Raw genomic sequence first — 12,630 nt, forward strand, 5'->3', positions numbered from 1 at the left:
ACCTCCTACAAGCTTAATCCTGATTGGCTGTAGAAACACTGACCAAGATCGATGCAGATCTATCGCTGCTAACTGATGATGTGTGGCTCCAAACAGTGCAACCTCCACATTGCAAAAAAATAGCGATTGAAGGTTTTTGTTGGAGCCTGAATTAAGCAATTTTTTATGGGCGACGCCGTCCAGTTTCTTATGGACAGTCAATGGTCCTGATGAATCAAGTTACAAACGCTCACCCCACAGTGATGTCAAAGATGTTGCTGCCCACTGAGCTGGACACTGCCATGTCCCCAAGGCCTTTGCGAGCTACAATCACACTGGTAATGAGATCAGGGATGGATGTCCCTGCAGCCAGGATTGTAAGCCCCATAATCTCCTCAGAGATCCCAATGGTCTCTCCAACCTATAAAGATAAAGCAATATATGTAGAAGCTGCAAAAACTTTAATGGACTCCACAGTTAGTCTTAGAGTAATTTCATAGGAAAACAGCCTATTGAATCATGTTTTTAGTGACTTGTAGCCTAATTGTGACTGACCTGATGAGCCCACCACACCATAAGGTATGAAAAAATAGCAATCCACATGATGGAGCCCAGGAAGGTGATTGCAAAGAATTTCCTAGATTTCTGTGGATTAAAGTAAGACGTGATCAGGTATTAGACTAAAAGAGTTTTTGTTTTAAAGCTGATGTCTGCCTCATACCTCTCTGCGAACATCAGGAACAGTTAGCCACAGAGGGAAGACAATGGGCAACAAGAAGAGGTAGGTAGCTTGTTTACTAGGCGTGTCAGGCCACTGCAACGACAGGGGCTCATCTTCTTTTTCCTCTTCTTCTCCCTCATCCTTCTCATCATCATCCTCCTCCTCTTCACTAGACTCGTCGCTGTCGTCCTCTTCATCCTCCTCATCGCTGCCTGATTCTTCTGAGCCCCCAGACTCCCTCTGCTCTGCTGGCACATCATCCTGAAATGAAGACGTCTCCTTGACTGATGACGGTGGAAGTGCACAAACATGATGCATCGAACAGCTAAATTAGTAAAACACTTCTGTTTGAAGAGTTGCAGCGTTGTTAATTGACTCTTACATAGACAGGTATCAAAGACTGACTTCTGGGCTTTTTGAAAGCCATCAGCACATGGGTGCGGAGTACCTTCTTGTCATCTTGCTGCTCCTTCTTCTCTTTGTCTGTGGTTGGAGCAGCCTCTTGTTCTTTGGTCTGGTCTGTTTTCTTCTGATTGTCTGTAAGAGAAATCCCTAACTTTTTCATCATGTCTTTTCTGTTGAATTTAGTGGTTCAAAAAATAGTTCCCTATCAACACAGTAGTCAGTGAATAATTTATCAGTATATTCTTTTTACAACAAAGTAAAAAGGTCAGTTATTTTTCCCACATTGCTTGCAGTATTCAACAAAACAGTCATATGACATTTAAAATTTGTACTGATTCTTTTCCTGTGGTAATCTCTGAATCTACTTTGTTAAAGGGAAGCTATCTAGATGGAATTCCCTGTTTAGTTGGGCCTATCCCAGTTTATTTATCTTAAAAAAAGCCCAGAGGCAGACATGTCTAATCTTAATCCAACATTTATTACCATACTTTGACAAGGTAGATCACAAATGTTAAACTGGACTAAATTTAATAAATAAAATCAAGTATTAAGACTCCAACAAGTCATTTTTTGGAAAAAAAATTTTAGTATAAGATAGCAGTGCTAAATCCTTACAGGCATCGCTTTCCTCAATATTTTGCCTTCTATCATCAAACCAATAAAATTGTTGTGTTTTGTTTTGTTTTTCACAGGTTTAGCATTTACAAAGAAAGTCAGATATTTGTGATCATTACATCTTCTGTAATCTGTGTTTATGAGAATCTGTGAGATGTTCATTGCAGCTCACAACTGCTCAGATTGACAATAGTTTAAAAAAAATTGAATAACATAAAAAATGAATAGGAAAAGAATAAGTCATCAATTTCAGACATGCAACCAAGATTAAAGATTTTCATAAAAGATAGTCATTATTTTGGTGTGGTACAGACAGAAACCAGTCAGATATGAATCTCATACACTTTTTTTAAATCTATTATTTTTACCAAGTTATCAAGTTTGAAATGTAAACTACTGTGGTTTAAATCTGAGTCGGACTGCAAAATCAAATGAAAGGTGACGGATAGTTAAAGTCCTGCTGGTTACCTTCACCTTTGTCCTGAGTTTTGGGCTCAGATTTCCGTCTAGCCACGCTTGTCAGAATCTCAGCCTTTTCCTTAAATTTTCCTAAAACACAAGCATACACTGGCATCTGTAATAGTTACTAATCCACAACAATGACAGAGGCCAACAGAATTACACCAAAAAACGGATGAGGGAGCAGATATTCAAAAACAGCAGTTACTGGTGTCTAAAGAGAAAGTTGTAGCAACTTTCAGTCACAAGTTTGATACAAAAATGACATTGGCAAGAAAGAAAATGTCAATATATCTAAAAGTCCTTTTCAGTTAAAAGAAAAAATTAGCGTAAAACAACATTTTTGCATAGAGATTTTTGAAACTAGAAATAGCACAACACAGTTATATGTTCAAGATTGTTGAGTAAATAATAAGTCTCCCTGAAAGGATTTATTTTGTTACCTTAAATGGTCCCAGACAAACAGAAATTTCAACTTTAAGGATCCATGTCCCATTCAAGTAATCTTTTTGTGTGGCAACAGGAGAAAAATGTTTTTAAGATAAAATGGAGTTGTGCCATTAGTGTCAAAAAGAAAGGAACTCTACGAGGAGACAAAGCTGAATCAATGAAATCTTTTTAGAGCCCTTTCCAGTCATCTTTTGATCACAGCGTTAGTGGTGCTGTATTTTTGATTATGCTGTTTTTTGCCAAATTTGAAAAAACATTATTGTTTTCTAGGACATCGTTTCTCAAAGGTGGCAGGACTTCATCAGAAATGTACTTCGGGGTAGTGGACGGAACTGTTGATGAGCCTCCCCTCCTTTCCCATCATCCCTATGTTTACACTCTCTCCCGCAGGCTTACAGCCCCTCACAATCCCAACCTAACCTTTTTAGTGTAACAAAAATGGCCAGCAAGTGTACAGTTTTGAGCTAGATGCCAGCTCAAAGGAGGAAATGAAAATGTACATGGATCTAGTCATGTACAAGTGGATGCATCGGAATAGAGCGGGGCAGTGAGCTTGAGGCCCGCCAACTGTAACACGTACGTCACTGATACCGGTTTCTCCAGCAGCTGCTCCTGATCACAACATTCAGAATAAAAAACTGTTCCAAAATGCAATTTTAATATTGATTTTCTTTATATATGTCGCCCATCATCATAAGAATGCTACAAGAGCACGTTAAAAACCCCAAAATCATGCTTTTATTTGGAGTGGGTCTTTAAAGGGTATCGTTTTGCAGACTGTGTTTGATGTAAACTTGGCAGATTTTTAGCTAGCTTCCATGATAAATTTAAAAATAGATAAAAGACTGAAATCTGATTCATTGCAATGTAGGATTCTTTATTTCTTTAATTAAATAAAATCACCTCCTCTCGAGGTGCAGATGAAGATAAGTAACATCAAGTCAAGCCACTGATTCATCTCACGTTTTTTTGGTTCCACGTGAGAAGATTTTCTGTGAGAGCATGAAGTGAGTGATTGTAGCCTTGATCCAGATTGGATGGGCTCATTCAGAAGCTGATTATTGTGTACAGTTTATTGTGGAGTAACAGCTTTAATGAAAGGATGCTTGAAAGTGAAATTAAAGGTCATGAAACTGGAAGACGTCTTTTGTCCACCTCAATCATCTGCTTAACAATGATTAACAAATGCTTAATCATTTGTTCGTTTCATAAAATATTTTCAAAATAGAAGAAAATTGGCCAGCTCCAAAAGGATTTTAAATCACATAATAGAATTTTGAAACTTTCTGGGTTGACTGTATGATTGCATGTCTTTTGTTACATTAGCCTACAAATGAACTCTTCACTAGTCTAGGGGAGGAGGGGTATTTATCTACTTAGTATCAATCTGGACTTAGTGATGCCTTCCCACAGGACACAAGCTAATCCATTCTACATTGAGAGGATGAAGGAAACTATAAAAGTTGTTTTCAAGAAATTTATGCTCACCGTTTCCCAGGGGATCCAGTGTATGAATCATCAGTTGGAATATGGTATTTCTCATGGTGCTGTTGTGCAAAGAAGCTGAACTCCCCCCTCGCTGAAGGGACGGCTTCAACTGGAGGGAGGAAAAAATATATAGCTAAGGTCATGACAGCTATATTATGCACAGACAAAAACACTGCAGAGACAATCACTTCATTGTGGATGACAGGATGTTTTTCTCAAAAGACGACTGAGCATGAGCCAGAACTTCTATCATGGCTCTCACTGCAGACACACAAGTCAGGACCCAGCATGAACAAATTCCAAACATTTGGAGACAAAACAACAAAAAGACGACTGTTCTTTTACAGGAAATTGGTAACTTGGTTCCATTATTACCTTTAACCGATTCTTGTCCTCTGGAGCAGGAGGGGTATTCTCTTCAACGTTCCCATTTGTCTGTGTACAACAATTTTTTGTTCAGTGATGAGTATTAGTTGATAACTCTGGACAAAAGTTATGTCCTTTTTGTCAAGTTGAAAAACAAGCTCATTTGCTGTTGTTGTATATTTGTCATGTTAGGGTCATGTCCTGATTACATATTAACAAAAGTGTTTCCATTGTTTTTTGGCATAATGGGATTCTATGAAGGTGATTGGATCGTCTTTACACCTTTAAAAGATAAATGTTAAATTTTGAAAATTGACTTAACTTTCCTCTAAGTGAAGAAATTAGTCAAATACAACAATGAGCAAAATAATGAGAAGAGAGCTGTAGTCTTCTGAAAACCTTTTATGGAAACCGGTTTTCCAAGGGGTCTGCTCACACTTACAAAGCAACTTTGTAATATATTTGTGGGTAGAGTAAGAAATTTAGCAAAACACTTATTAACACAACACCTGCAACTGACTGGCAAACTGTCTAGGGTGTAAACTGCCTTCACTCAACAGTAGCTGGGAGACGCTCCAGCAACCTCTGACCCATAAGGGATTCAGAGGTCCAGAAGATACATTGATGGATGAAAACACAGGTCATGCAAAATCTGAGAGTTTTAAAGGTATCAGGTACCAGGCATGGTGGTATCAGGACCTGTCATGTAGAATAAACTAGACAATAAAAAGTCTGTTGCATAAATTAAAATAGTGATGAAAAAGATACCTTAAATGTTGTAAAAATTGAACTCTACAGCAAAGTATTTTATTCAGTTGAAAAAAGAAACCTCAACGTGAGCCATCAGGCCTGCTTACCTTTTCTGGTTCTTCCACTGCAATAACTTTCACAATGATCTTGTGTTTGTGGAGTTGAGTCTTGAAAGCCCGTTCCAGTTGTACATTATACTTCATAAATACCACATAGAGAGAGTAACAGGCCACCAGCATCATGCTCTCCCACCACAGTATGACGTTATCCAAGAAGAAAATTATCAGTAAGATGAGGTCAAGTATGTAGAATGATACATCTCTAAAAAGTGGCCACCAGGTGAGGTGAAGCACCTCTCGGGAAAACAAGGCGCACATTCCAATCACGAACAAAATGTTAAAAACTGCCGAACCAACTATGGTGCCGATACCCACGTTGCTGTGTGCGATGAAGACCCCTATCAAAGAGGTGAAAAGCTCTGGGGCAGAGCCTCCGGCAGCCATAAACGTGGCTCCTGCTACGTCATCAGAGATTTCTAATTTGTAAGTGATCACACCGAGTGCAGGCACAAAGAACTCATCACAGACGATTGCAAGAGACACAAACATGTACACCATCCCCAAGATGTGGAGGATCACCCATCCTCTTCTGCGGTCTTCAATTGAGAAGATGTCTTCTGGGTAGTCACCCTTTACATGAGCTTCTCCAGGCAAAACTGGAGGAATTGTGGTAACAGGAGCTGGAACTTGGGGAGGCGTCTCTGCTGGAGGTTCAGGGGCCACATAGATGCAGTTCACCATAGTCCGGTTTGTTGTTGGCAGAGCAGGTGATTCTGTTGGGGTGGATGCTTCTGACTCCGTAGCTGTTTCTGTGGTAACAACGTATGTGTCCATGTCCATATCTCTCTGTGTCTGGGATGCCACGTCCATCTCTGTTGTCGTTTCATCTGTGGGCTCTAACCCATGTGGGGTGGGAGGCCTTGTCTGCACCTCTGGCTTTAATGTTGCCTCCTGAACACCCTCTGCCGAACCTTCCATGTTCACGCCAACCTGAGGCTGTGGAAAAGGCTCATACAGCTGGGCACTGATGGTCAGCTGGTACAGGGTGCAGAGGAACACTCCCGAGAGGAGAAACAGGACCCGGCTCATCTGCAGTCTCTTCCTTCTTGTATAATGCATTTTTCCTCCCAAGCTGAGTTCCCGATGGCTACGTGGAATTGTTATGCAGCATAAACAGGCTTTGACGGAGTCGAGCTCGCTCCCTTGCAGGAGACCATTGGGTAACGGATTTCAAAACCTCAATGGCATTATTCATGTCATGAAACATTTGGAAAATCCCTCCTGAGGCAAATTAAAGAAAAAAACAGAAAAAGTGATGCAGTGTCATTTGACTTGATACAAAAATCAAAAATGTTCAGTCGTTTTTCAGTTATAAGGTGTTAAAGCTTTTCAATGTGCTGCTTTTCTGTCAACATGATCATGAAAACACCAGAGACAAAGATAATATCAGGGCGGAAAACATTAAACACTGAACTTTCAATAACATTAACATATCGAACCATGTTAAGAACTCAATTCATCAAATGCAAAGACAACAGAACAAGTCATTTTTTTGAAATACAAACCTACCATTGTATTTATTTCTTGCAAAATCTTCAGTGTTGAGATGTCCAAAGGTATAATGAAAAAGTATGTTCGATGACCAGACGGTTATGTAGGACACAGAACGAGTCTTCACAATGGATCAGCATAATACTTAACACCTGAAGTTGTCTAAGAGGATTAGGTACATTGTCTCACTCTCACTTTGTTAGCATACCTTAGTAATGACAAACACGATACAGTCAAAACATTTATTTTCCTTTTTAAGCTGTTGTCCTCCTTGCTTTTACAACTCAAAACATAAAACTCTTGTTTAGGCTTGAAAATAATATTTTACAATACTTATACTGATTCAATCAGTTAAATATTATGTTCAAGCATATTTTTTTTATTTTGGCAAATAAAAAAGCTTCATTTTTATAAGAACAGATGAAACACATCGTCATATGTGTCACTCAGGATTATCCAGAGGTCAATTTTCCCAAACTAGTTTTAAAACTAAACTGCAAAGTAAATGAGGGAGCATGAGTAAAACGCCAGGACTACTCTATCACACGCGTGCAGCATGACAGCACTTGTCATGAGACCTGACACCTGCAAACGAGCAAAATCCGCTGTGTTTTTTAAAGCCACATTTTCCAGTTTTAGTGAAAGTCTCTTTTTTCCCCTAAATTCCGGGTTTCAAACGAATTAAGTGTTTATATGAAAAAGAACTTTCTCGTTTAAAGTAAAACATTAAGAAAGGGACAAAATAATAAAATATCAAAAGATTGTTTATTGTGGAGAGCCTAAGCAGGAGTACAAGTGAATGAAATATTCCTCAGAGGTTAATAAACAGTAAATATTACACAGACATGAGTATTAAACAGTACAAAAACAAGAATAATCTGGTTTAAAATACAGTCCTGTATTTGTTTACATTATACTAAAAGACCAACCCCAGTGAAAATTGTGCTTTTATTATTTTCTTGTAGAGTCTTATTGATGATGGAGGACATATGTTAAGAAAATTAAGCTCAAAATGGCTTTTCTAAGAATTTCTTTATTCAAATTGTAAATCAGGAGCACACAAACTAAGAGAAGGGGGGGCGGGGTTGCTCTTCGTCAACGGTCCCGCTCACAACTCAGGTTTTAAATATATATATATATATATATATATGTACCGGCTGGGTAGCTCGGTTGGTAAGGTGCAGGACTGTCATGCAGGAAACCCGGGTTCGATTCCCAGGGCGGAATGAACAATTAATGGTAATGGAAAAAATGGCAACGGAAATGGGGCAATTACCATGGAAATGAGGCAATTACCATAACAATGACGGGCAATTAACATCACCCAGTGAGGGTCCTTGGGCAAGACCCTTAACGCTGATGCCTACCTCACAACATGAGAGACAATGAACCACATGTCATGCCGGCTAAGACGTCGCCCGGCCAAACAAGGTCTGCGTCAGGTGCTGGGGGACCAGAGCACCCTGATGGAAAGTGGGCTACTGGAACAAGACGGAAATGGACTAGATGTGAAAACAAGGTTCTGTTAGAATGCTACTACTCGAGTAATCCCACCCAGAGGGGTTACATGCAGAGAATGTGGAAAGAATGGATGCTTCGAAACCCACAATCAAGGCTAACTGCCAAACAACTGGTAGCCCAGCGTACTAACATCCACAAACGGCAACTCCTATCACAACTTGAGATTGAAGCGATACAATACAATGCCACAGGAGAGCCAGAACAGGTCAGAGAGGAGGTTATACCACACTCCCACCCTGAGATTGGGTACACAGCCCCAACAACCACAATTCCGCTGAGCGAGGCAGCAAGTGACCTGAAAGACAAGATCATGTCTACAATGAAGACTAGGCAACCCCGACACCAGCTACAACGGTTAAGTGATGTACCGCCTGAAAGTCTACTGGAAACTGTGAATGAAGCATTGAGGGCAATTCCTACCACAACCATCACAGAAACCAATGAACTGGTTTACACTTCAGCAACAGTGATCCTTGAGATGCTTGGCTATAAGAGCAACCATGGAAGAAAACAGTACCCACCATGGAAGCAACGGTTAGAGGCTAAAATCAAGGCAACTCGGAAGGATGTGAGTAGGCTGACAGAGGCTCAAAGAGGTACAATGAGAAAGCAAGTACCTAAGAGATACAGCCAGATGCCCATACCTGAAGCACTGGAAACTGCCAAACAAAGGCTCCTAGCCTTGAGCAGCCGCCTAAAGAGGTACACAAGAGACAATGAAGCCAGACGAATAAACAGGCTCTTCGCAACTCAACCTGCAAAAGTGTACGCTCAGTGGCAGGGTCAAAACAGCCGAGCAGACCCCCCAAGGCTGGAAACTGAACAGTACTGGAAAAGTATATGGGAGAAAGAGACAGCACATAACAGCAATGCCCAGTGGCTGGTCTCTCTGAGAAAAGAACATAGCAACCTCCCTGAACAGAATCCAGTAACCATCACAGTGGCAGACATCCAAGAAAGAGTCTCAGGTATGAAGAACTGGACAGCACCAGGCCCTGACATGATACATGCCTACTGGCTAAAGAAGCTTACCGCACTCCACGAGCGCCTGGCAGCACAAATGAACCAGCTGCTAAGAGATGGGACTCACCCCGAATGGCTAACGGAAGGGCGAACAATCCTGATCCAGAAGGATCCCTTAAAGGGTGCAGTCCCATCCAACTACCGGCCAATAACCTGTCTCTCCACAACATGGAAGCTCATGTCTGGCATCATTGCAACTAAGATAAATAGGCACATGGATCAATTCATGAGCAACACACAGAAGGGCATTGGTAGAGACTCCAGAGGAGCCAAACACCAACTCCTGGTTGACAGAACAGTCGCTCAAGACTGCAAGTCACGACACACCAACCTGTGCACAGCCTGGATTGATTACAAGAAGGCCTATGACTCAATGCCACACACATGGATCACTGAATGCTTGGAGCTGTACAACATCAACAGGACTCTAAGAGCCTTCATAGGAAACTCAATGAAGCTGTGGAAAACCACCCTTGAAGCCAATGGGAAGCCACTTGCACAAGTGTCCATCAAATGTGGGATATACCAAGGTGATGCTCTGTCCCCACTGCTGTTCTGCATAGGTCTGAACCCCCTCAGCCAAATAATCAACAAGACTGGCTATGGATACCGACTCAGAAATGGGGCCAACATCAGTCACCTCCTCTACATGGATGACATCAAGCTATATACAAAGAGCGAGCGTGACATTGACTCCCTGATCCACACCACCAGGATCTACAGTACTGACATTGGGATGTCATTCGGGCTCGAGAAATGCAGCCGGATGGTGACAAAAAGAGGCAAGGTAGTCCACACAGGAGGGGTCTCACTCCCAGAAGGAACAATAGCAGACATTGAGGACAGCTACAAGTACCTTGGAATTCCACAGGCAAATGGCAACCTTGAGCAGGCAACAAGGAAAGCTGCAACAGCTAAATACCTACAACGAGTGAGGCAAGTCCTGAGAAGCCAGCTCAATGGCAAAAATAAGGCCCGGGCAATAAACAGCTACGCACTGCCAGTTATCAGATACCCTGCAGGAATAATAAGATGGCCAAAGGAAGAGATACAGACCACGGATGTTAAAACACGAAAGCTCCTCACCATGCATGGAGGGTTCCACCCCAAATCCAGCACCCTGAGACTGTATGCGAGCCGCAAGGAAGGAGGCCGAGGACTAGTGAGCGTAGAAGCCACTATCCAGGATGAAACATCCAAGATGCATGAGTACATCAAGCTCAAGGCCCCAACTGACAGTGTGCTCAGTGAATGCCTCAGGCAATGGAGAGCAGAGGATACAGTGCTGGAGGACAGATCCTCATGGGAAGACAAACCCCTGCATGGGATGTACCACCGGACCATAACTGAAGTGGCTGATATCAAGAAGTCCTACCAATGGCTAGAAAGGGCTGGCCTACAGGACAGCACTGAAGCGCTCATCCTGGCAGCTCAGGAACAAGCCCTGAGCACCAGAGCGATAGAGGCTCAGATCTACCACACCAGACAAGACCCAAGGTGTAGGCTGTGCAAAGAGGCGCCTGAAACAATCCAGCACATAACTGCAGGATGTAAGATGCTGGCAGGTAAAGCATACATGGAGCGCCACAATCAAGTGGCTGGAATAATATACAGGAACATGTGTGCAGAATATGGACTGGAAACCCCAAGGTCAAAATGGGAAACACCTCCGAAGGTGGTAGAGAATGAGAGGGCAAAGATCCTGTGGGACTTCCAGATCCAGACTGATAGGATGGTAATGTCGAACCAACCAGACATTGTAGTGGTGGATAAAGAACAGAGGAAAGCCGTTGTGGTGGATGTGGCAGTGCCAAGCGATGGGAACATCAGGAAGAAGGAACATGAGAAACTGGAGAAATACCAGGGACTCAGAGAAGAACTGGAGAAAACCTGGAAAGTGAAGGTGACAGTGGTGCCTGTAGTAATTGGGACACTTGGGGCAGTAACCCCCAAGCTGGAGGAGTGGCTACAGCAGATACCTGGAAAGACATCAGACCTCTCAGTCCAGAAAAGCGCAGTGCTAGGAACAGCTAAGATACTGCGCAGGACCCTCAAGCTCCCAGGCCTCTGGTAGAGGACCCGAGCTTGGAGGAGAAACCACCCGCGGAGGGTGAGAGGGGCGTTTTTATTTTTATATACATATATATATGTATACATATATATAGGCCAAAAATAGCATAATCATTATTAAAAGATCACTTAAAACTCTACATCAAAAGACTAGAGTGTGCAATATCTGTAATAAATAGAGGGAGGTGTGGTATACTTGTACAAACTCTTACACAAGAAAAAGCAACTTTTGTTAATAAATCTAAGGTGTAAACTGACCAAAAATGTCCTTGTGTGCATTAAAATAAGGTATCAAATATCAGAATAACAGGAACTTTTTTTGCTAAAGCAAAAGTTGAATTCCTCTCATCTAGAATAAGGGACAGACAATGATGCCAAGGACGAAAAGAATGCTTGTGACCACAAAAATGATGTAAAGCAGGACCAAGCTGGCACCCAAAGCTTTATTCATCTTCCACTTGCAGGATATAATGGAGACGATGGCCAAGACGAGCATGAGGACGAGTAGCATCATGCTGCAAAAGATCCCTTTGGAGCTGACACCTGCAGGAGCAAAACCGTGGCTCAAGGAGTACAGCAGCATTGGCAGCGGGAGACTTCAGGAATGAACAAACAAAAAAGAGGAAATGTTGGAGGTTTCACGTTTATGTCCTCCGGTGCTTTTTGTTTTAGAAGTTCAGCGAACGCTCACCTCACAGTCATGCTGAAGATGCTACTGCCTATACTGCTGGATACAGCCATGTTCCCCAGGCCTTTGCGAGTCACAATTACACTGGTAATAAGGTCAGGGCTGCATATAATCAAGATCAAAATCCCCATAAATTGCAAGCCTTCTGCAGTTTCTCCAATCTACAAAAAGGAACCAGTTTTCAGTTCAACTTTAAATTATAGGATTCAGTATTTTTTTTGTGACAGACTTTGTTGCAAGAAATATCTAACCTGATAGGTCCACCAATGTGTGAAATAGGAGAAAACACAAATCCAAATAATGGAAACCAGGAAGGTCACCGCATCTTCTATATTTCTTTAAAAGAATCACAGGAACATGCCAATAAAAGCCCAAAATTGCACTTTGAGGACAGTTCACATGCAAGTCTTACCCGGGTTCGGACATCGGGAATGGTGAGCCACAGTGGCAGCTTGATCTGCAACAGGAAGAGGTAGATGGCCCGC

The 12,630-nt window shown here is 41.9% G+C and overlaps 1 protein-coding gene across 3 annotated transcripts in view; it reads right to left on the minus strand.

Moving 5' to 3' along the window:
• Positions 1-6,983, minus strand: part of LOC101172077 (sodium/potassium/calcium exchanger 1-like) — a 9,823-nt gene extending 2,840 nt beyond the window's left edge. Inside the window, exons 1-9 of one of the 3 annotated variants that reach the window (XM_011476092.4) lie at positions 6,862-6,983; positions 5,341-6,573; positions 4,493-4,552; positions 4,118-4,226; positions 2,189-2,269; positions 1,149-1,237; positions 701-961; positions 535-624; positions 234-400 (exon numbers count right to left, since the gene is read on the minus strand). In XM_011476092.4, the coding sequence (XP_011474394.1) occupies positions 234-400; positions 535-624; positions 701-961; positions 1,149-1,237; positions 2,189-2,269; positions 4,118-4,226; positions 4,493-4,552; positions 5,341-6,411 (1,928 nt within the window). In that variant the 5' untranslated portion in view covers positions 6,412-6,573; positions 6,862-6,983. The remainder of the gene's footprint in view (positions 1-233; positions 401-534; positions 625-700; positions 962-1,148; positions 1,238-2,188; positions 2,270-4,117; positions 4,227-4,492; positions 4,553-5,340; positions 6,574-6,861) is intronic. The other 2 variants (XM_078948714.1, XM_020704036.3) reach the window with 2 other exon arrangements.
• Between the last annotated feature and the right edge of the window lie 5,647 nt (positions 6,984-12,630).

The sequence above is a fragment of the Oryzias latipes genome, chromosome 6 (assembly GCF_053564925.1).
Source record: "Oryzias latipes strain Hd-rR chromosome 6, Olatipes_Hd-rR_3.1".
NCBI classification, from domain to species: Eukaryota; Metazoa; Chordata; class Actinopteri; order Beloniformes; family Adrianichthyidae; genus Oryzias; species Oryzias latipes.